This window comes from Petromyzon marinus, chromosome 25 (genome assembly GCF_048934315.1).
Source record: "Petromyzon marinus isolate PM22_M1 ecotype Great Lakes invasive population chromosome 25, UKy_Petmar_22M1.pri1.0, whole genome shotgun sequence".
NCBI lineage: Eukaryota > Metazoa > Chordata > Hyperoartia > Petromyzontiformes > Petromyzontidae > Petromyzon > Petromyzon marinus.
The window spans coordinates 5,158,610-5,182,742 of NC_133691.1; the positions used below are offsets into that span (position 1 = coordinate 5,158,610).

The 24,133-nt window shown below is 47.0% G+C and overlaps 1 protein-coding gene across 1 annotated transcript in view; it reads left to right on the forward strand.

Annotated features, from left to right (window-relative positions):
• The window catches only part of ITFG1 (integrin alpha FG-GAP repeat containing 1), a 188,230-nt gene that overhangs the window by 160,641 nt on the left and 3,456 nt on the right, over nucleotides 1-24,133 (forward strand). The window contains exons 16-17 of the mRNA XM_032960639.2: nucleotides 2,273-2,355; nucleotides 15,061-15,175. Coding sequence (XP_032816530.1) covers nucleotides 2,273-2,355; nucleotides 15,061-15,175 — 198 coding nt within the window. The remainder of the gene's footprint in view (nucleotides 1-2,272; nucleotides 2,356-15,060; nucleotides 15,176-24,133) is intronic.

Below are 24,133 nucleotides of genomic sequence, written 5' to 3' on the forward strand. Positions count from 1 at the left end.
CTAAGGGAAGCGTTCAATGTCCAGAAGGTTTAAGCTCCACAAAACCGTCCCTTATGTTGCCTGTCTTGTTCTCAGAGTTACGTTCAAATTCATTTGAACATTCTTATCCAACAATATGCAAGAGGGCACATTTTTTTTTTATTTCAGACCCTTTCAGACAATAATCCTTTAAGGAAAATATTAAAGTCATAGTCAGTGAATATTATGACATTCCTTTGGGGAGCGGTGGTATAATGGTTAGCGCACTGTGCTACGAACCCGGCCACCCGAGTTAAATTCCTGCTCACGGCCAACACCAGCGACTATTATCTGAACTAGTCCTCGGCCTCCCCTAGGTTGACTCAGCCTCAAATGAGTACCTGGTGTGGTGTGTAAAACATCACGACTGGGGAGATAAAGGTCGTGGTGCTGGCCACCCACTTCCTCGTGTACTTTGCCGGACTTCATGGGTGCTCGCTAACAGCACTTGCCCCAAAAAGTCTGTAAAGGCTATACGGGGGATCTTTGGTTTTTTTTGCTTGTATACACATATAGCCCAGTAATGTCTAAAGACACCAGACTCTCAATCCAGAGGTTTTGGATTCAATCCCCTTGAGGTGATTGACATCTCAACCCTTCGCTCCATTGTCGACAACCGGCACCAGGCACAGCAGGTGAGGGTAGAGGGTGAGGGCATTGGAGGAGGCAGGCCCTCTGCCTGCACAGGACGAGGCCCCCCCCCTTGTGTCGCTGCCTTACTCCGGAGTGCGTCTTCACAGGGCGGGGGGGGGGGAAGACGTGAGCATAAATACATTTTTCGTGCATTCCCCTAAATGGGCAAATATAAACATTACGGCAAAGTAAGGTGATTCCACATCTTCCTCTGTTACGAAGTCGCCCTCGCGGCAAAATCTTTTTTCCCGGTTTGTTGTATTCGTGTCTCACGAAATGCGGTGCTTTTTTCGCCTTCCGCAAATCAGAGATATTGTGTCCGTTTTGAGGTGAAATTGGAGTTATTCCATTAGCTTTGCATCAGAGAATTTCCACCGTCGTTTTCCTTCCACCCGTCCAGCAGAACCTTCGCACCCCACAAGCCCATCTTTGCTCGGCTCTTCCACGTAACCGACTGTCCTCATCAACGCAGGCCGAGCGCCAAAAAAAAAAAACCTCATTGAATTTGGAAACATTTATTTTGGCGATACTTGCGTCGGCAGTGGTGACAAAAGAAAAGGACTCGACGCACTCGTCAAAAACATGACGACAAATATCGTCACCTTTCTTTCACTTCTTCTTTCCAACAATTAAGTGGCATCTTGATAAGAGGGCGTTGCGTGCATGCTGACACGGATTTTTTTTGCAAGAGCCGGGCTATTGCTCTGAATTCAAGGTGCATGTCAAGAAAGCTTTGCCTTAACCCTGTCCGCAACCCCACGCATGCAAAACCCGCGTGCCGACAGCGACTTCCCACCGTTATCTTTTTAAAGTCAATCTCTCTCCCATATTGTTATATTTATTTCTCTCTCGCCTCCACGGTCGCTCTTCCCCCTCCCGCGTGTCCCTCCGCCTCCCCCCCCCCCACCGCTTCCTTTCCCTCTGGGCGCCCGTAGGGCACAGGCAATTTAGATGCACTTACGAAGCAAACACGGCTAAATTGTACACACCGTGATCGCCATAATGACGGTTTAATGTGTTGTCTGCTGTGCCTGCGCTCTGCGGCAAGTATAGCCGGTATTATTGAAGCCCCACAGCAACGCGTAAAGGTTTCTCGCTCATGTGGAAAAAATCTCCTAAATTGTACGCGGATGCCGGGGGTGTTCCGTTGTGAGCGTGTTAAGCGAATTCACGTGGGAGCCAGGACTGTGCTGCTTGCCGCTCCTCTGCGTGCTGTCGACGCACGACTAAGCCGGACTCGCACCTTTGCATCCTGCGATTGGGTCGAATCGCGAGGTTGTTGTGCATTTTACGACCACTGTTTCAGGCTTTGGCAGGCATTCCATAATTACTCTGCCTGATTAAATTTGATTAATACCTAGAAACACCCATCATGCTTGTTCCATCCCCATGGAATGAATTTAAATGCGATAAGCCGTCATAAGCTAGGTGTTAATGGCACACACGGTAGCTTTTCATTAATTCTAATTGCCTGTATGCTAGTTGTTCCGTTTAAAATACCTGCTGTTAAATAGTTAATTAAGCTGAAGAGCGTGGACAGCCGGCAGTGAGGAAATGTCGAGCTCACGAATTACTTTTTGTTCCCAATGATCCCTCCACGGCGTGTGTGTGCTTTGGACAGGAGCGGCGGCGGCAGGAGTGGACGTCGATCATCCCCAACTCGCAGCTCATCGTCATCCCCTTCCCTAACGACAAGCCCAGGAGGTGAGCTCCGACCAGCGCGGAAGCCCAAATCCGCGGACTTGTGTCCGTGCGTTCGTGCGTCCGCTCGCTCGCACGTTGGCTACCTTCGTTTAGAACCCGTGGCGAGTGACACCTTGCGCTGAGTTGAGGCCGTTTAGCAAGGGCGGTGAAGGCGAAAGGAAAAGGCACGGCGTTGCAAGCACTTGCTCACGGACACTGCTGCAGGTATCTGTAGAGGGCACCTCTGGAGGGTATTTGAGTTTCTCTTCCACACTGGCCAGATATCTTAAAGGAGAGGTGAGTACCCACACTTTAGCCCACCACACACAACCCGCCGGTCAGCTAACTGTGGTGTACCCATTTATACTGCTTCACGCATTCATGATTGGGAGGTAATGTCGCTATAATGGGATGGTCACTGATGCAGTTCTTGGCCCGCTACGCGATGCACCTGGCAACCCGGGTTTGATTCCCACCCATGGCTACCATCAGTGCCGAGTGAACCAGTAGTATTGAGCCCCCACCATCGCCCACGCACAGCAACCGGCGCGGTGAGGTATGGTCAGCCAACACCATTTATAGAGCTGTGTGGGCAGAGCAGGGGTGAGGGGGATTTAAGATCGAAACCGAGGCGTTAGTCCTCTCGGATTGCAAAGTCCAGTGTGCAAACCATTACGAACGACCACGAGAGATGTGGAGAGAAATAATACAGAGTTGACTCTCAGCGATAAAAGCCAATGCGGCTCAAATGAGTTGCGGTGCAGAGGTGTGAACGTTGCAAATTCCTACGGCGGAGGCGAGCCTACCCCAAAGACAACAACCTGTGCGGCCATCCCACAAAGCAGACCTCATTTTTATCGCCCCCCCCCCTCTCCCCCAAAGGGAAAAAGTTACGAGTAAACTCCCCGCCCAGGATTTGAACTCGTGAATGCGATTGCAAAGATGCACTTTCTAATCGTGGCGCCGCTGCTGTCCAGATGAATTAAAATACGCGCCTGAAATATGCTGACGTTTATTGTTGCTGTAATGAAGCCTAACAAATAGCCATTTTTTTTTTCCCCACGAAAATGTTTTGTTCATTAACAAAACGATTTTAGGTACACAACACGGACAATATGAAAGGGGTTCGGACACCAGCACAAACACAGATTACGAATCGCAGTGCAAAGACCATCTTTCTAAACTGCATATTTAAATCAACTCTACATCCCCTGGTATCTTCCTAAGTAAGCTCTCATACTCGTGTAGAGAAAGAAGAGGGAGGAGGGAGTACCTAAACGTCCCAATGAATGCTCTTAAGAATCAATGCTCACATAAAAATAGCCATTTTTAAAGCCTGTTGATTATAGTGCCGGCCTATCCGCACACGCTTGAAAAAGTGCGCGCGGATAGGCACACGTGTAAAATACACATAAAAGCTAAATGATTCCGCTTTTAAAAATTCAACAGAAATTGAAAAATTCACATGGACTAGCTGCTGAATACTCCAGAGAATGTAAGTGCTTTTTACACGCAATATTAGACAATAATCTGCACAATACATAATCCTTTTCAAGTGCATTATTGAGTGCATGAAATCCCATGTGTATAGATTTGTATCTAGCCAATGCAGCAGCAGTCATTCAGCGATAATTGTACAGCCTTTAAGCTTCTATTGTGGAGTGTCGTCCTGCTCAACGCATGGTGTGCGGCCATAGACTTGCACGCTCTGTACGAAATACATTGTTTGAACATGTGCCGTACAGTCATCCCAATATTACCATTAAAATTGTGGATCATGTGGAATGGTGAGTGGCGGTGCAGTGCTTTTATGTGCTGCGCGATAAATCCTTAGTTTGATCCACGGCCAGCACCGGTGATGATATCAGAATCAGTCCTGCCTTCCCCCTCGTCATCAAGTCACACTGACCAGCTTGGTGAAGTATGGTCCACTAACATGGCACAGGGGGGAGGCTTCCATCCAGTGGTGGATTGAGAATGGCTGTTGATGATTTTCAAAGCAGCAGCATCATCATCAATCAGAATAGGTGGACATTATTTCTTTCACACCTATGTTTCAGATTTACAAGGTGCCTCCGTTGTTTGAGCACCTCCAAATTGGAGCAGAGACTAAATGCATTCACACCAAACACCGCCATGGGGGGGGGGGGGGAGGGAAGGTGAGGGGGGGGGGGGCTGTGACCCGCACAAAGCCGCAATCGTCTCCGCGTACGAGCGACACGCGGGCGGGGAACCTCGGTCCGCTCGCCCTCGTCACCGCTGCCCTCCCGGCGCACGGCCATGCCGGAGCGCTCGCCGCTCTGTCGGCGGGGAGGAAGCGTGGGGGGAGAGCGGGAGCGGCCGTGGCTGCGTGTGGGCACTCTCCCTCCCTCCCTTGCACCTTTCCTCCTCCCTCTCTGTCTCTCCCTCTCTCCACTGAATCGATAGAGCGGCCGCACCCGGGGCCGTTTGGCAGTCCGTGCGCACACGCCACCCTCGCAGCGTCAGCGTCGGCCTAGCGCGCTCCAACAGAGCCCCTCTTTGTTCCAATTTCTTCCTTTCTGCCGCTCCGTGCCTTTTTCTTTTTCTGGCTGGCTAAGGTACGCTCTCCAGCACCACCGAGAGACGGATGCGAAATGAGACCGAAACTGTTGACTGGTTGGAAGTCGGCAAAACACAACTCGCTCACAAGAATCGCCGCGCATTTTTGAGCAAATGAAAAATTACAGCAGTTTTTTTTTTTTACCCAGATTTCTTACTCAGCCTTCAACTTGAAGTGGTGTGCATCACTGCTATTAGCACGGTTGGCTACGTACGGTGCGAAAGAAGTTCGACATACATACAGCACCTCCGATTAACACGGTTGTCTACGTACGGTGCAAAAGAAGTTCAACAAACATACATACTTGGAGGGTCATTGCTTTAAATCTTACAGGGTGATGTGAAATGGGCGCGATACTGAACGTTAAGAGGGACTGTCCTCTACGCGTGGCTCTTCCCTTTTGGACTCCCGTAATTGTGGGATGGATCTGTCGGCGGTGTATGACAGTCGACCTTGCCTCTCTCTCTCTCTCCGGCCCCACTCGATTTAGCCTGACCCCTTTTGCACTCCCTTTGCACATCTGTCCACACTCGTTCCCCTTCAGCCGTTTCACCGACTGACACCGCCACCCGGGAACTCACGTGCGAGCCTCGGCCCCTTTATTTTTCATAAAGTTTTCATTTTTCCCGTTTTTTTCCACATTTTCTCTTTCACTCTCTCTCTCTCTCGCTCACTCGCTCACTCTCCTGTTCCTTTCTGTGCCTTCATGTTCTACGCGTAGCGATTCACACCTGTGGTTTGAGGAATTGTTACGGTTTGCGGTCATGGTTTGACTTAAGAATCGGTCAATTCCTGCCTCATTTTTTCCGTCTCATCCAACCATTTGCGTGTAATCGTCATACATTGGTGAATAATATGTTTGTGCGTGCACGATTGTACGCACTTGCCAAGTAATACACCAACATCTATTTTAACCGATATATCGTTATATGCGCGACATTTGAATGTATGTGTCTATGTAACAGAGACACAGATCCCCCTCATAGCCTGCTGTTCGCGAGCACTTATGAAGGCTGACACTGTACACAAGGGGGTGGTTGGTCAGCACCATGCCCGACCACCTTTGTCTCCCCAGTGGCGATGTTTACACACAGCTCCAGGTACTACCTAGCGGAGGCGCAGGACTGGTACAGATAATCGTCACTGGTGTTGGCCGTGAATGGGAATCGAACTTGGGTCGCCTGGTTCGTAGCGCAGCGCGCTAACCGCTGCACCGCCACTCCCGACACGCACGCGCGCACACACACACAGAATGGGGAAACAGCGGTTAGCGCACTTTGCTATTGCTGTCGCAACACGGGCTTAATTCATACCTGCGAAACAATACCGGTAGCAATCGGTGTCTGGACCTGCCGTTGGCCTCCATTCATCTCGACCCAAAAAATAAGTACCCGACGCGCTGCGATTAGCATCAGCACGAGGGAGGAATAATGCGACTGAGCCAGATGCGCTCGCCAAAACACCCGCTTTTGTGCTCTGCTGGGCATCCGATGTGCTCACTCACCACTGCATTTGCCAAAAAAATAAAGGCTAAATGAAGGATATTTTACCTCCCCACAATTCCTGCCTCCCTCTCTCTCTCCGCCGTTTCCATCACCGCCGTGGGAAAGCAACTTCTTACACAATTCTCGACGGGGGTTGTCATTGTGTCACAAATGTGTTACGTAAAACACGTCGTGTGTTCGGCATCACATTGATCGCTGCCTCCGTGTCTTGTAAATAAACCGAGGCAAGAGGCCTGTGCTCAATTATCCCCCCCCGCTCGCCCGCACATGGCTGAGCGCACAGAAGATGTTTAAGTGTGACAAACTAGGCTTACTCTTTCATTCTAATCCTAATGTGGAACCTGCAGCTTTAAAACGAGAGCCACCATCGCTACTCAAGACCCCGGTGGCCACCGGATATTAATTTGCTTTCTGCAATTCTGGATTGAAAAACCTTTCCCATGAAGTCAGTGAATGAGAAAAACGGTCAAGTTCAATGGGCTATATCCTGACCGAAGACATTTCCTACAAATGCAGCGGTTTCTTTTTATTTACACGTAGATATTTCCCTGCAAAATAACAAACTGCTGATAATGTCATAATGAATTAAGACACGACAAATTAAAACAACATTTTAGAGCATCAGCCCGTAGGCCTTCCTTTTACTCCAGCATCAGCAGCAGCAAACTCTGGAATAGAGTCGACCAAATTCAATGATAAATCAAATCAGAGCAATATTGTATAATAGCTATCATGGTGGATTGTGTGTGATAAAAGAATGAAAATAGACACTAATTTCAATTGAAGCGCTGATTGGTACCTCTTGAAGGGACACGTGAACGTACCACATAGCTCGGCTGAGCTGAATTATTTCGTTAGACACGGGTAATTGTTGAACACAGAAGTGGGTCTGTGTGGTCGGCCCAAAATAGCATTCAGCTTTTCACGTAAGTATGCTGCACTTGATGTTAAAAATATATATTGTGGCAATAGTGCATGCATCACATACACGTGCTGACTGCGTTTACGTACACAATATCTATGTTCTATATGTCTCATTTCCAAATCTCAGTGTTAGTAATTTTCTTGAATGAATGAGCTGCATTGTACAACGACCTCTCAACATCAAACATTAACAAGCGATGGACTCGACAGCATCATCGGCCACAATTTATCCACTGCTGGATGAAGGCCTTCACAAGCTGTCGCCGTATCTCACGGGAGCATGCTGCAATAATCCATCTAGCTCTCGCACATTCGAGCTAAAGTTCATCACTGCTTCTCCACGGGTGATATCCTCTCTATTGCCACTCTGTCATTAGTTTTGACTACAGATTATCATCCTTTCAAGTGACATATCCTGCCCAAGCCACTTGCCATGCTTGACAACCTTGTGCATCTTGACTTAAAGCTTTCGTGACCGCAGGAATTCATATTCTTTGGGTCTGTCGGTAAAGTCACGTAGATAGGTTCAAATTAATAAAATATAAAAATAAAAGTACGAAGTTTCAATCACAAGACAAGCGATCGTCATCCTCCTGAACCTATCTACGTGACGTTACCGAAAGACCCAAAGAACCTTGTACATGTTCTGGAATCCGCGTGCTTCTTTTTCTGCCTCAGTGTGATTCAAAGAATGGACCTCTCCAAGCTGCATTGTGCACTTTTCAGCTTTCTTTTCATTTTCTTTATCCAATGTCCTTGTTTATGATGCGGAAATCACAGCAGGTAACATTCACCGATTTAAAATGTTCCTTTCCAGAGTGCTGTACATTTTCGTTTATTGTGTTACAGTAATCGTGGCGATATATATTTTTTTATTTTGTCCAATTTGGATCTGCCGTGCAGAGAAAGGACTGTGTGGGAGTTGAATAGTGTAAAACGAGCTGCAGTTTTGCACGTTGCCTCGCTGACGGCTGACAGCCATGGCGTTCTGTGTGCATATAAGCTCGTGTGTACTTGTGTGTGTGTGTGTACGTGTGTGTGTGTGTGTACTTGTGTGTGTGTGTACTTGTGTGTGTGTGTGTACTTGTGTGTGTGTGTGTACTTGTGTGTGTGTACTTGTGTGTGTGTACTTGTGTGTGTGTACTTGTGTGTGTGTACTTGTGTGTGTGTACTTGTGTGTGTGTGTGTGTACTTGTGTGTGTACTTGTGTGTGTGTGTGTGTACTTGTGTGTGTACTTGTGTGTGTGTACTTGTGTGTGTACTTGTGTGTGTGTGTGTACTTGTGTGTGTACTTGTGTGTGTGTGTGTGTGTACTTGTGTGTGTGTACTTGTGTGTGTGTGTGTACTTGTGTGTGTGTGTGTGTACTTGTGTGTGTGTGTGTACTTGTGTGTGTGTGTGTGTGTACTTGTGTGTGTGTGTGTACTTGTGTGTGTGTACTTGTGTGTGTGTGTGTACTTGTGTGTGTGTGTGTACTTGTGTGTGTGTACTTGTGTGTGTGTGTACTTGTGTGTGTGTACTTGTGTGTGTGTGTGTACTTGTGTGTGTGTGTGTACTTGTGTGTGTGTGTACTTGTGTGTGTACTTGTGTGTGTGTGTGTACTTGTGTGTGTGTGTGTACTTGTGTGTGTGTACTTGTGTGTGTACTTGTGTGTGTGTGTGTACTTGTGTGTGTGTGTGTACTTGTGTGTGTGTACTTGTGTGTGTGTGTGTACTTGTGTGTGTGTGTGTACTTGTGTGTGTGTACTTGTGTGTGTGTGTACTTGTGTGTGTGTACTTGTGTGTGTGTACTTGTGTGTGTGTGTGTACTTGTGTGTGTGTGTACTTGTGTGTGTACTTGTGTGTGTGTGTGTACTTGTGTGTGTGTGTGTACTTGTGTGTGTGTGTGTACTTGTGTGTGTGTACTTGTGTGTGTACTTGTGTGTGTGTGTGTACTTGTGTGTGTGTGTGTGTACTTGTGTGTGTGTACTTGTGTGTGTGTGTGTACTTGTGTGTGTGTACTTGTGTGTGTGTGTGTACTTGTGTGTGTGTGTGTACTTGTGTGTGTGTACTTGTGTGTGTGTGTGTACTTGTGTGTGTGTGTGTACTTGTGTGTGTGTGTGTGTACTTGTGTGTGTGTGTGTACTTGTGTGTGTGTGTGTGTACTTGTGTGTGTGTGTGTGTGTACTTGTGTGTGTGTACTTGTGTGTGTGTGTGTGTGTACTTGTGTGTGTGTGTGTGTACTTGTGTGTGTGTGTGTGTGTACTTGTGTGTGTGTGTACTTGTGTGTGTGTGTGTACTTGTGTGTGTGTACTTGTGTGTGTGTACTTGTGTGTGTGTACTTGTGTGTGTGTACTTGTGTGTGTGTACTTGTGTGTGTGTGTGTACTTGTGTGTGTACTTGTGTGTGTGTACTTGTGTGTGTGTGTGTGTACTTGTGTGTGTGTGTGTGTACTTGTGTGTGTGTACTTGTGTGTGTGTGTGTACTTGTGTGTGTGTACTTGTGTGTGTGTGTGTGTACTTGTGTGTGTGTGTGTGTGTACTTGTGTGTGTGTGTGTGTACTTGTGTGTGTGTGTGTGTACTTGTGTGTGTGTGTGTACTTGTGTGTGTGTGTACTTGTGTGTGTGTACTTGTGTGTGTGTGTGTGTACTTGTGTGTGTGTGTGTACTTGTGTGTGTGTACTTGTGTGTGTGTGTACTTGTGTGTGTGTACTTGTGTGTGTGTGTGTGTACTTGTGTGTGTGTGTGTACTTGTGTGTGTGTGTGTACTTGTGTGTGTACTTGTGTGTGTGTGTGTACTTGTGTGTGTGTGTGTACTTGTGTGTGTGTACTTGTGTGTGTACTTGTGTGTGTGTGTGTACTTGTGTGTGTGTGTGTACTTGTGTGTGTGTACTTGTGTGTGTGTGTACTTGTGTGTGTGTGTACTTGTGTGTGTGTACTTGTGTGTGTGTGTACTTGTGTGTGTGTACTTGTGTGTGTGTGTGTGTACTTGTGTGTGTGTGTGTACTTGTGTGTGTGTACTTGTGTGTACGTGTGTGTGTGTACTTGTGTGTGTACGTGTGTGTGTGTGTGTACTTGTGTGTGTGTGTGTACTTGTGTGTGTGTACTTGTGTGTGTACTTGTGTGTGTGTGTACTTGTGTGTGTGTACTTGTGTGTGTGTACTTGTGTGTGTGTGTGTACTTGTGTGTGTGTGTGTACTTGTGTGTGTGTGTGTACTTGTGTGTGTGTGTGTGTACTTGTGTGTGTGTACTTGTGTGTGTGTACTTGTGTGTGTGTGTACTTGTGTGTGTGTACTTGTGTGTGTGTGTGTACTTGTGTGTGTGTGTGTGTACTTGTGTGTGTGTGTGTGTACTTGTGTGTGTGTGTGTACTTGTGTGTGTGTACTTGTGTGTGTGTGTGTGTGTGTACTTGTGTGTGTGTGTGTGTGTGTACTTGTGTGTGTGTGTGTGTACTTGTGTGTGTGTACTTGTGTGTGTGTGTGTGTACTTGTGTGTGTGTGTGTACTTGTGTGTGTGTGTGTGTATACTTGTGTGTGTGTACTTGTGTGTGTGTGTGTGTACTTGTGTGTGTGTGTGTGTACTTGTGTGTGTGTGTGTGTACTTGTGTGTGTGTGTGTGTACTTGTGTGTGTGTGTGTGTGTACTTGTGTGTGTGTGTGTACTTGTGTGTGTGTGTACTTGTGTGTGTGTGTGTGTACTTGTGTGTGTGTACTTGTGTGTGTGTGTGTGTACTTGTGTGTGTGTGTGTGTACTTGTGTGTGTGTGTGTGTACTTGTGTGTGTGTGTGTACTTGTGTGTGTGTACTTGTGTGTGTGTGTACTTGTGTGTGTGTGTGTGTACTTGTGTGTGTGTGTGTGTACTTGTGTGTGTGTGTGTGTACTTGTGTGTGTGTGTACTTGTGTGTGTGTGTACTTGTGTGTGTGTACTTGTGTGTGTGTGTGTGTACTTGTGTGTACTTGTGTGTGTGTGTACTTGTGTGTGTGTGTGTGTGTACTTGTGTGTGTGTACTTGTGTGTGTGTGTACTTGTGTTTACTTGTGTGTGTGTGTGTGTACTTGTGTGTGTGTGTACTTGTGTGTGTGTACTTGTGTGTGTGTGTGTGTACTTGTGTGTACTTGTGTGTGTGTGTGTGTACTTGTGTGTTTGTGTGTGTGTACTTGTGTGTGTGTACTTGTGTGTGTGTACTTGTGTGTGTGTACTTGTGTGTGCGTGTGTGTGTGTGTGTACTTGTGTGTGTGTACTTGTGTGTGTGTACTTGTGTGTGTGTACTTGTGTGTGTGTGTACTTGTGTGTGTGTGTGTACTTGTGTGTGTGTACTTGTGTGTGTGTGTGTACTTGTGTGTGTGTGTGTGTACTTGTGTGTGTGTGTGTGTACTTGTGTGTGTGTGTGTACTTGTGTGTGTGTGTGTGTACTTGTGTGTGTGTGTGTGTACTTGTGTGTGTGTGTGTGTGTACTTGTGTGTGTGTGTGTACTTGTGTGTGTGTGTGTGTGTACTTGTGTGTGTGTGTGTGTACTTGTGTGTGTGTGTGTGTACTTGTGTGTGTGTGTGTACTTGTGTGTGTGTGTACTTCTGTGTGTGTGTGTACTTGTGTGTGTGTGTGTACTTGTGTGTGTGTACTTGTGTGTGTGTGTGTGTACTTGTGTGTGTGTACTTGTGTGTGTGTGTGTGTACTTGTGTGTGTGTGTGTACTTGTGTGTGTGTGTGTACTTGTGTGTGTGTGTGTGTACTTGTGTGTGTGTACTTGTGTGTGTGTGTGTACTTGTGTGTGTGTGTGTACTTGTGTGTGTGTGTGTGTGTACTTGTGTGTGTGTGTGTGTGTGTACTTGTGTGTGTGTGTACTTGTGTGTGTGTGTACTTGTGTGTGTGTACTTGTGTGTGTGTGTGTACTTGTGTGTACTTGTGTGTGTGTGTGTACTTGTGTGTGTGTGTGTACTTGTGTGTGTGTACTTGTGTGTGTGTGTGTGTACTTGTGTGTGTGTGTGTGTACTTGTGTGTGTGTGTGTACTTGTGTGTGTGTGTGTGTACTTGTGTGTGTGTACTTGTGTGTGTGTGTGTACTTGTGTGTGTGTGTGTGTACTTGTGTGTGTGTGTGTGTGTACTTGTGTGTGTGTGTGTGTACTTGTGTGTGTGTGTACTTGTGTGTGTGTGTACTTGTGTGTGTGTACTTGTGTGTGTGTGTGTACTTGTGTGTACTTGTGTGTGTGTGTGTGTACTTGTGTGTGTGTGTACTTGTGTGTGTGTACTTGTGTGTGTGTGTGTGTACTTGTGTGTACTTGTGTGTGTGTGTGTGTACTTGTGTGTGTGTGTGTACTTGTGTGTGTGTACTTGTGTGAGTGTGTGTGTACTTGTGTGTACTTGTGTGTGTGTGTGTACTTGTGTGTGTGTGTGTGTACTTGTGTGTGTGTACTTGTGTGTGTGTACTTGTGTGTGCGTGTGTGTGTGTGTGTACTTGTGTGTGTGTACTTGTGTGTGTGTACTTGTGTGTGTGTACTTGTGTGTGTGTGTACTTGTGTGTGTGTGTACTTGTGTGTGTGTGTGTGTACTTGTGTGTGTGTACTTGTGTGTGTGTGTGTACTTGTGTGTGTGTGTGTGTACTTGTGTGTGTGTGTGTGTACTTGTGTGTGCGTGTGTACTTGTGTGTGTGTGTGTGTACTTGTGTGTGTGTGTGTACTTGTGTGTGTGTGTGTGTACTTGTGTGTGTGTGTGTGTACTTGTGTGTGTGTGTACTTGTGTGTGTGTGTGTGTACTTGTGTGTGTGTGTGTGTACTTGTGTGTGTGTGTGTGTACTTGTGTGTGTGTGTGTGTGTACTTGTGTGTGTGTGTGTACTTGTGTGTGTGTACTTGTGTGTGTGTGTGTGTACTTGTGTGTGTGTACTTGTGTGTGTGTACTTGTGTGTGTGTACTTGTGTGTGTGTGTGTACTTGTGTGTGTGTACTTGTGTGTGTGTGTGTGTACTTGTGTGTGTGTACTTGTGTGTGTGTGTGTACTTGTGTGTGTGTACTTGTGTGTGTGTGTACTTGTGTGTGTGTGTACTTGTGTGTGTGTGGTTATTTGTGTGTGTGTACTTGTGTGTGTGTGTACTTGTGTGTGTGTACTTGTGTGTGTGTGTGTACTTGTGTGTGTGTACTTGTGTGTGTGTGTGTACTTGTGTGTGTGTGTGTACTTGTGTGTGTGTGTGTGTACTTGTGTGTGTGTGTGTGTACTTGTGTGTGTGTGTACTTGTGTGTGTGTACTTGTGTGTGTGTACTTGTGTGTGTGTGTGTACTTGTGTGTACTTGTGTGTGTGTGTGTGTACTTGTGTGTGTGTGTACTTGTGTGTGTGTACTTGTGTGTGTGTGTGTGTGTACTTGTGTGTACTTGTGTGTGTGTGTGTGTACTTGTGTGTGTGTGTGTACTTGTGTGTGTGTACTTGTGTGAGTGTGTGTGTACTTGTGTGTACTTGTGTGTGTGTGTACTTGTGTGTGTGTGTGTGTGTACTTGTGTGTGTGTACTTGTGTGTGTGTACTTGTGTGTGCGTGTGTGTGTGTGTGTACTTGTGTGTGTGTACTTGTGTGTGTGTACTTGTGTGTGTGTACTTGTGTGTGTGTGTACTTGTGTGTGTGTGTACTTGTGTGTGTGTGTGTGTACTTGTGTGTGTGTACTTGTGTGTGTGTGTGTACTTGTGTGTGTGTGTGTGTACTTGTGTGTGTGTGTGTGTACTTGTGTGTGCGTGTGTACTTGTGTGTGTGTGTGTGTACTTGTGTGTGTGTGTGTACTTGTGTGTGTGTGTGTGTACTTGTGTGTGTGTGTGTGTACTTGTGTGTGTGTGTACTTGTGTGTGTGTGTGTGTACTTGTGTGTGTGTGTACTTGTGTGTGTGTGTGTGTACTTGTGTGTGTGTGTGTGTGTACTTGTGTGTGTGTGTGTACTTGTGTGTGTGTACTTGTGTGTGTGTGTGTGTACTTGTGTGTGTGTACTTGTGTGTGTGTACTTGTGTGTGTGTGTGTACTTGTGTGTGTGTACTTGTGTGTGTGTGTGTGTACTTGTGTGTGTGTACTTGTGTGTGTGTGTGTACTTGTGTGTGTGTACTTGTGTGTGTGTGTACTTGTGTGTGTGTGTACTTGTGTGTGTGTGGTTATTTGTGTGTGTGTACTTGTGTGTGTGTGTACTTGTGTGTGTGTACTTGTGTGTGTGTGTGTACTTGTGTGTGTATTTGTGTGTGCGTGTGTACGTGTGTGTGTGTACTTGTGTGTGCGTCTGTACTTGTGTGTGTGTGTACTTGTGTGCGCGCGTGTACTGGTGTACGCTTGTGTACTTGTGTGTGCGCGTGTACTTGTGTGCGCGCATGTGTACTTGTGTGTGTGTGTACTTGTGTGCGCGCGTGTGTATTTGTGTGTGCGCGTGTACTGGTGTGTGCGCGTGTGTATGTGTGGGGAGCGGTAGTGTAGCGGTTAGCGCGCTGCGCTACGAACTCGGTAGAGTTCGATTCCCGCTCATGGCTACCAACACCAGTGACGATTATTTGAACCCGGTCCTGGGCCTCCCCGAGGTCGACTCAGCCTCAAATGAGTACCTGGTGCGGTGTGCAAACATCGCCACTGGGAAGACAAAGGCGGCCGGGCGTGGTGTTGGCCACCCACCCCCTCGTGTGCGGTGCCGTCCTTCATAGGTGCTCGCAAACAGCACTTGCCTCAACAGTCTGGTAAGGCTATACTGGGTGATGGTTGTCTTTATGTGTGTTTGTGTATATGTGCTGTCTTTAGCTGGAGCACCAAGCTGTATCTGACTCCCAGCCAAGGTTTGCTGACGGGCATTGCCCTGCTCTGCATCTGCATTGCCATCCTCATCATCATCGGCATCCTGCACTGGAATGAGAAGGTAAATCATTTCTACGTGCCAAAATCTAATGGCGGTATCCCCTATCATGCCACTGCCTGTGTATGTGTTTGTGTGTGTGGTGGGGAGCCCGTGGTGCAGCGGTTAGCGCACCGCACTACGAAGCCAGCGGCAGTTATCACAACGAATAACAGTGGAGAATATTTGAACTGGTCCTGGGGCCTCCTCTAGGTCAACACAGCCTTAAGTAAATACAAGGTTGCGGTGTGCAAACATCAGCAATGGAGAGACAAAGGTGGCTAGGCATGGGTGGTGCCTACACCACCTCCTTTTGTGCTGTGCCATCCTTAATTGGTGTTTCTCTAAAAGCACTTGCCCCAACATTCTTCAAAGTTACATGGGAGATTTTTGTTTTTATCTGACACTGAATGTGTGTGTGTGTGTGCGCTCTTGTGCCTTTGGGCGCCTGTGTGTGTCTATACAAGTATTTTCTGATTGCTTTAACTGTTCTTTATTACACCAATGCTGTCTTTAAAAATCCTACATTCAACTTGTGAATATTATCACACTCAAAATACTCATTAAATTTACGTCAGTATAACTGTAAATTTTAGTTTCTCATTCTCAATGCATTTCAATTTCCAAAAGCATTTGTACACTTAGGAAAGTAACACAGATTACATCCGCTTCACGCTTTAGAACGAAGTTTGTGACGTGACGATCAAACTCACATTTTCATGTTTTTAATTGCCAGATCTGCAGCGTTTTTGCCAAATTATTTAAAACCCACAATTTTACGTGATTCGAGTTTTTTTTTTGTGTGTTCGGTCAGTGGTACTCACACTGAGACCCTAAGCTCACTACATTCACTAAAGTCACGGTTAGGTGAAACTGGCATTTGAACCCAGGATCTCTGCGGTACTGGCTCAATGCGCTAATCCCTAAGCCACCTGCCCAACTCCGCAGTGGAGCAGTTTTAAAAATGCAGTTCTTTTTTTTTTACTATTCAAGGGCCTTCAGTCGATAGCTTCACACGGCTCAGAGTTGCCAGGCAGCGTTTTATAATGAGACCGAGTAGCAGTAAACACGAGGCAAGGTCTTCACACCAACCGTACGAAGATATTAACATGAAACATAAAGTGTGTATTTTATTTTCATATTTACAGTGGGGCGAGGCGGTTGGGAAAAAGTAATAAGCGTTGCTTGTAATTATAGCATAATTTTAAGTCACCCAAGGATAAATTAGATGTTCAAATTCAGCTCTCACTGAACTGTGTGTAAACCAAATGGGACATAAATAAAATAAAATTAAACCTTCACCACACAGCAAAAATTTACATGAATAACACAGCTAAGACCTTTGGTGGAATATTTATAAAACTACATCTGGTCAGAGATCCCTCAGGAATGCCAGCCGGACGTTTAACAATGCCACATGCAGAATGTGCGCACGGTAAAGCCCTCCGGCGGGAATCCCTGTTGATTATTTATAATACCACATGCAAAGCCTGCATATAGTCAATTACAATTACCGCAAACCAGGAGTCAAGGGATTCATTAAAATGCAATTATTAGCAACCAGGCCGGGCTCTTCACTCGCACCTACATCACGCGTGAACGAACACACTTTCAATGTGAAACGCGTTAGACGGCGGTGGACGGTGATCACAACCACCACGTTAACCGCGGCTGGCTCAAAGTTGTCTGCCAACATGTGGGTCGGCCCTTGCCGTTGGCATATGCAGAGACTTTAGTGTAACCCCCTATCGATACACTGCAGGCGACCATTGAACGAAATCCCCGCTTGTTAGATATGTTAATTAAATAGAAATTAGGCCCGTTTTACTCTTTGGTTCTTTCGGTAAAGTCACGTAGAAAGAGAAAATAATAAATTAAATAATAGCATAAGACGTTTCGATTGCAACACAAGCAATCATCATCAGGTACAAATAAAAGAGAAAATAAACCTAGTAAACTTAGAAATATAATGCAATACAACACAGAGAGTCGGCGAACATAACAGTCAACACCCTAACTGGTTGATTACGTTCTTCCAAAGAATGCTAAATTTGAGAGCGAGACTAAACACAGAACCGGAGACACACAGACAGACACATAAGCAGAGAGAGATAACACAAAGACACACAGAGAGAGACACACACATAGACACACAGAGAAACAACGCCTTTTGGCGCCTTTTGGCGTCCTCTGGTCTAACACCGTTTGAGACGAGGCTCGAAAGAAAGCCGTCTCTGGTGTGGACCAATCAGTTTCAAAGACAATGCATATACTATCAGGGTATGTTTTTTTGCATTCTGACCACAAGTAGTTGTGGTTAATGCAGACATGATTCCTTGTAAAAGGTTTCAGTTTGGTGTTTTAACATCTTAACAGAGCTGTTTTGTTGCCAGAAAAAAGGGGAAAAACCTATTCTTGTATTTTATCAAATTGGCAAAAATTAGCTCTCCCCCCCACCCCGCGCCTCGCCAACCCAGGCCAACCTGAATGCTGAAGTATGGTCTGACGACGCCCATAACCAACTCGGGGGGGGGGGGGGGGTGCGGAGGCCACGCTGACCTGGATTTACGGTGATCTGTCTTCCGGTGAAGTTTTATTCCTTACTCCATTGCCACTGAATGGAGTCGCCGTTTTCGTCCGGCTGTTATCTCCGTTCCAGTTGAGCTCAATTACACTGTTGGGCGCTCACCTTTTACATAAGCACTTGCAGTTCCTGCGGATAAGATGTCGTTCCTGCTGAGCTGTGCCCAATTGTCCAGAGCAGCGCATCTGCGGACCCAGTGTCGTTGACAAATTTCCATGGAAAAACAACTGCAATTTTTGAGATATTGTCTTTCATTGGGCTCCCAGAGAGAGTGGTTTTCAAATAAAACAATTGATTGATTGATTTAATATACGTGTACAACTGTAAATTGCATCGGGACTTTTTGCAAATGAGTTGGGTACAACTCAATGACGGCATCATGTGTAATGATGATGGTGATGATGATGGTAATGACGTGCCACCAACATCAACTTTCTACCTCGGCACTTGTCCAGCAAATCGGCTCCCACGTTGATCAGCTTGACTGCGTTTCCAGGAGCTGTTAATCTGTCTTCTGGGTGGATTTTGGCTCGGGGTGAAATGGCACGAAGTAATATGTTCATCCACTCCTCTAAACAATCATGGTAAAACCTGGCCAAATTACAACCGCTCCCGACCAAGACCTTTCCCTTTTTTTTTACTCCATAGACTCTTGGCACGCAACAACTGCCTTACTGTTGATGACATAACGCCGATTGCCTGGCTTCTATTAAAGTGTGAAGGTTTCGTTCACTGGGCAAATTGTATCCGCCCCACTACCAGTGGCGAACATTCCCGTGGGCTAGCATTTGCATGCAACGCTGAGCAAGCACAGGGGAGCCTTGATTGAGGAAGCAGTGCATTGCAAACGACTTCACAGGCATGCGTTGAGATAATTTAACCAATCATCATCAGCCATGATCAATCTGCAGCTGGATAAAGGTCTCCCCAGGCCATTGCTGTCCACCATTGTCCCGCGATGTGACCAATCCATTGAGCTCCTGCACGTGACCTCTGTTTTCACCGCTCCGTCTCTGCGGTGGCCATTTTCTTGGCCTTGTTCCCTCCCTTTGGCTGTCACTCCGTAATTAGCCCCCGTCCGGCGACGTGTCCCGCCCAGGCCCACTTTATTTTTCTCGAGCATTCATTTTGATGCCTCGTCACTTGGAGAGGTGGCCAGCTACTATTGGCTGAGTCCTCGTCAGTTTTTCCTTTAGCAGTACTGGACTTTGCAGCCGAGCGAGCGAAATGCAGGCTTCTTGGGGCTTAGTTTTTTTTTATTATCCTAGGTATTTAATATTTTTCATCGTGATATTTTTATATATATATTTTTTTTTGCAAAGAACATTGCGGAGGCGGAACATACTGCCGATTGCAGTTGCGTGCACCGGCCAGTCCGCGGGAGCCGTGATCGACAGCTCTTGCCGGGGACGGCGCTCGCTGGCTCGTCGGTTGGCATCGATGACGTGTTGAGTTGGCGAAAGTTAAACAGAGGCCGGACGACGATCTATAATGTGAGGTGGGGGGGCGGTGGGGATTTGTCCAGGCGGTTTGATAATTGAAACTGTGAATTTCCGAATGCAATAAAGCGCATGCACGAGTTTGCCTGAATAGGGTGAGTATTGACATTTCCTCTCCCACAAGCACAATTGTATTTTTGCCGCTCGGAAGGTAAAACATAGTCCAATAATGGGCCCGCCAGTGGTAATGATGACAGTGAGACACGACTCTTTTCATTCCATAGTGCTGTTTTTCACATAGCTGAATATAAATATTGCCTGCGGTTATTATTATTTTTCATTATTTTTGTTCTTCAAAACACAGTTGTGACGCGTTCATGATATGCGCGAGGGTCTTGTGCCGAGTCTCGCGATGATGATGATTACAGAGATTATATTGATGATGGTGGGAGTGGTGGTGATGATGGTGGTGGTGGTGATTGTAGCGGGGATGTCGGATGTGATGGTGTCGGGACGGTGGTGATTGTAATGACAACTTGACAGGATAAACGTGACAACGCATTGTGACGTCACGGTGTTTAAGAAAAAACATTTAAGTGTGTAAATTAGGATAACACCCCAACGTAACCGACACAATTGGCGCAGGCCCGTGAAACATAGTTTCAACAGCAGCACGTAGTTCGTGTGCATGCAGTGCACGAAAGCAGAATCGCAGGCTTTGAGTCGGTGACACTGATGATGAATGGTGGTAATGATACCAGTGTCGAATGAGTTGGTCTCGTTTGACGTGTAAATCAATGACCCCTTAGAACATTCATACTATGCCCTTATTCCTTCATGCGCTTTGTTCGGACTGAGATCACGGGTTCCGTCTAGTTCCACTCGTGAATGCTGCCCATTAGGTCCGCCCTCACAGTAGCGTAAGGAGAAAATGATTGAATGGGTATGAGTGCACAGACACGCACGAAAGACAAAGATCCCCCATATAGCCTTACCAGACTGTTGAGGCAAGTGCTGTTCGCGTGCACCCATGAAGATCGGCACTGTGGCACACGAGGGGGTGGGTGGCCAGCACCACGCCCGGCCGCCTTTGTCTCCCAAGTTGAGATGTCGACACACCGCACCAGGTACTCACTTGAGGCTGAGTCGATCTAGGGGAGGCCCAGGACCGGTTCAGATAATCGTCACTGGTGTAGGCCGTAGCGCGCTAACCGCTACGCCGCCACTCCCCACCACACACACACACTCTGTGAAGAAAGGTGGAGTATTTACAAGTGTATAGGCTTCTACAACAAAGCAGAGGAGCATTAAAGATTGCCTCAAGGCTACAGTCGGAAAATAAAATATAAAAAGTGAAGGCCATGTGAGATGTATCACAATATAGATTCAAATACTAACAATGCCACCGATGCAGGCCACATGAGAAATTCCATGTTTAAATACCATAATTAAACAACACAATGTGAACAATACGTGTATGCAATTGCAGAGGGAAATATATGGAAGTTTTTTTCAGTTCACCTTTTACTCGAGGCAGTTTTTTTTAATTAATGACTGTGTTCATTTAATAAAAATCCTGTTAATATGAAGCATTCATCCTCTGAAGGTGAAGTGCAATGCATTGTTATGGCGGATAATTATTTGCAAGTTTGAAATTTTTCGGCATGATTTCCCATCACGTCTCCTACCCCCAAACTTGCACGGCGTGGTGGAGATTTGTGGCGGACAGCTCGCGCATGCTGCGTCGCCATAACCACTTCGTTTAGCATGGCTGGCTACGTTATGACGCGAAAGAAATTCAGCATACATACGTACACCTCAGCCAGGCTGACCTGATTCGTGAATCGGGCAAGAGTCCCCACGGCAACCTCACCAGACCAAGCGAGCTATAACCGGGACGTGCGGCCTGCTTCTACCGCGGCTCTGAGGCAGGCCGCCCCTTGTGAAGGGTCGCGAGGTCACGGACGCGACGGGTCCCATCAATGGCTCGTCTCGCATAATTAGTCATCTTCGTGGTCGTCTTTGAACATACATATAAATATCACGAACAACAGATACTAGGTTGAAATAGTGTGAGCTAACCCAATAACGCGTAAAGCCCTGTTGTCTTATTTTAAAGCGGTGACTTTACACCTGTCACTGCCAGAGAGAAGGTTTCGGGGAGAGTTGGAACCTGGTCTGTTCCAGGCAGGCATTAACATCTGAATGGGCTTGAAGCGGACCAAGACCTCTATACGTTTCCACACACAGCACATTGTAGAAACAAGTCCTGGCCAGTGCTTGTTAGAATGTGGGGGGACCCTTGACTTCGTTAAAATAAATCACAATACAACACTTGGCTGGGCATTATGCACTCTCCTTATTGGTCTTCAAGTCAAGGCCTCGCTCATCCATTCACTCAATTTGCAAGTTCAGGTTATGCATTGTTATATTGGCTGTTCCTGCGGGGCACCTAGAGAAGCACAGCCTAAAGGCTTCACCACTGCTGTCTGTGATCATGACGAGCTCCAGACTAGAATCACTCCAACAAGATCTGTCTTTCCTGGAAGCCAGAGCAGACCATTAACTGTGGGCCTTACATCGTGCTTATAAGTGTGTGTGTGTCATCGCATGACCAAAGGCATGAGAAGCAGACTGGTTTAGGGTGACCTTAAACCGGGCTTGGTGAATGGGGAGCATTGGTTGCAATTACCCTCTGGACAGGTATCAATGTGTAACTGACTGGAGCCGCAAAGCAGCGTGTGGGTTGTTGAGAGGGGGCGTCCATCACGGGCGTCCCACCTGTCAAATCCAACAGTTAATAAATTCACACTCGTGTGGCTGTGTTTTTTTTCTCTCCAAATCAGCCGGGTTTCAGCCGCGCACTGCGAATCCGCGCCAGCGGAGAAGGAATGAGCACAACTCATTCCCATCATGGTCCAGTAGCGCTCCGCTCCGGGCCATGCGAACGCATCTATCCCAGGGGCTGCAGTGTCATCACAAACACCTTGGGGCTGTCGGACGGCGAGGATGAGCGATACCCGGCTTGGTCGGCCAGACAGACGTCGTGTTCCAATGTCACCCCAGCCGCTCACGCTCAACGAGCAATTAAACACACGGTGCTTTAATGCCCGACTTCAACAAACAAAAACAAGCAAAACATTACGTGTTAGACTGATGAACCTCTGTGCAGCCGGCAGCTTGGAATTGCTCATTTGTGATCGTTATTATAATGGAGACATTTGTCTGGTACTTTATTACGCAGCGCAGCATAACGCCCGCTCACTCTCTTTCTCTTTCCGCTTCACCCTTCTCTCCGGTAATTGCAGGTAATTTTCAACGATATCAACTTGGACTAGGCCGCTCTCCCAATTGGCATTCCCCTGCGAGTAGTGCCAACTATGTCTATGACATCTGCTTTGGCTCGGTCGATAAACATAGTCTCATACTGGCTAACAGGACAATGAGTCCACGCCTTTGATTTGACCCGCTGAACTGTTGCACAGCTTCGTGCTCAAGAACGACAAATCCACGCTCAAACACATAAACTCATCGATCTTGGCAAACGCATATCTGGGCGTGGAAAAAAGTTGGGTTGTTAGACACGCTTCATGGGAAAACAGTAAGAGTCGGACATTAGATGTGTGCGATATTTAACAAAGGCACTGTGGGGCTTTGCTTGTGGACACTGTCGATTGCGTGCGCACCGACAAGGTGCAGTGGTGGCGGGTCCACAGTGAGCTGGCAGCGCACACGCGAAGTCCGCTGCCCCGAACGTGTTAATTATCATCATTAAAACAGTTGTGGTTCGGGGGAGAGAAAAATATTTGTATACCCTCGGCAAATTCTCTCTCCGACATGAGATATTAAAATTATGCAGACTTGGGGAGTGCCCGATGCAATGATCGCACAATGTGCTTAGATAAATGTAAGTTTGTGTGTGTGTGTCTGTGGTATATACCCAAATGTTAACTGATTGTGAAAGTTTGGTAAGTAAGCGCCTTCCCACGCCAACTCGGCAGGGGGACTTTCACCTAAAACACATGCCTAGCAGAAAGGGCAATGTGTTAATTTTGTCATCTCCAAAATTGACTGTTACATTGGCACACATTGACCTGTTCTTACAAATAATGCCGCTGTATCTCTTCAGATGACATTTCGCATCCCGTACGTTTTTTTCGGCGAGGCCATAAAGCATTCACAGGAAGAAGTGCGGTTTGACCCAGCAAACCACTGCAATTTTGCACAACAGTAACTATCGCGTTGACCGATAGATTGTATAGATTTAAGAACATAAATATGGGATACCCACGTATGTGCATGTTGGTGTGTGTGTGTGCTTGTCGGGAGCGGTGGCACAGTGGCTAGCGCACTACGCTACAAACCCGGCGACCCGAGTTTAATTCCCGCTCACGGCCAACACTTTCTGAACCGTTCCGGGGCGTTCTCTAGGTCGACTCGGCCTCAAGTGAATATCTAGTGCGGTGTGTAAACATCAGCACTGGGGAGACAACGGCGGCCGGGCGTGGTGTTGACCACCCACTCCCTCGTGTGCCATGCCAGCCTTCATAGGTGCTCGCTAACAGCACTTTCCCCAACAGTCTGTTGCAGGCTATACGGGGGATCTCTGTCATTGTCGTCTTGTGTAATTGCCGCTTGCACGGTGGGGGGGGCCCCCATGAGGCTGCCGCTTTTAAGCTCAACTTTAATCCCGTAACTCGGAGCAGTTACGGGACTCGCCCCGCCGTTGTGATGAGGTCAATCTTCACAGAAGAGAGGTCCCAGGCAATACAGCGGCACGTTTAAACGCGCGCAGTGCTGCCCAGCGCCCGCCATCTGGTCGTGAGACTGGCAGGGCGCATACAAAGACGTCCGGGCCACAACGACACCAAGCTGGCCACGTTCTGATGTTGACGCAGCCACACCGCGTCCTCATTTATGGGCCGAGGCGACCCGGGAGAGGCACGCGCCCGTTTCGTA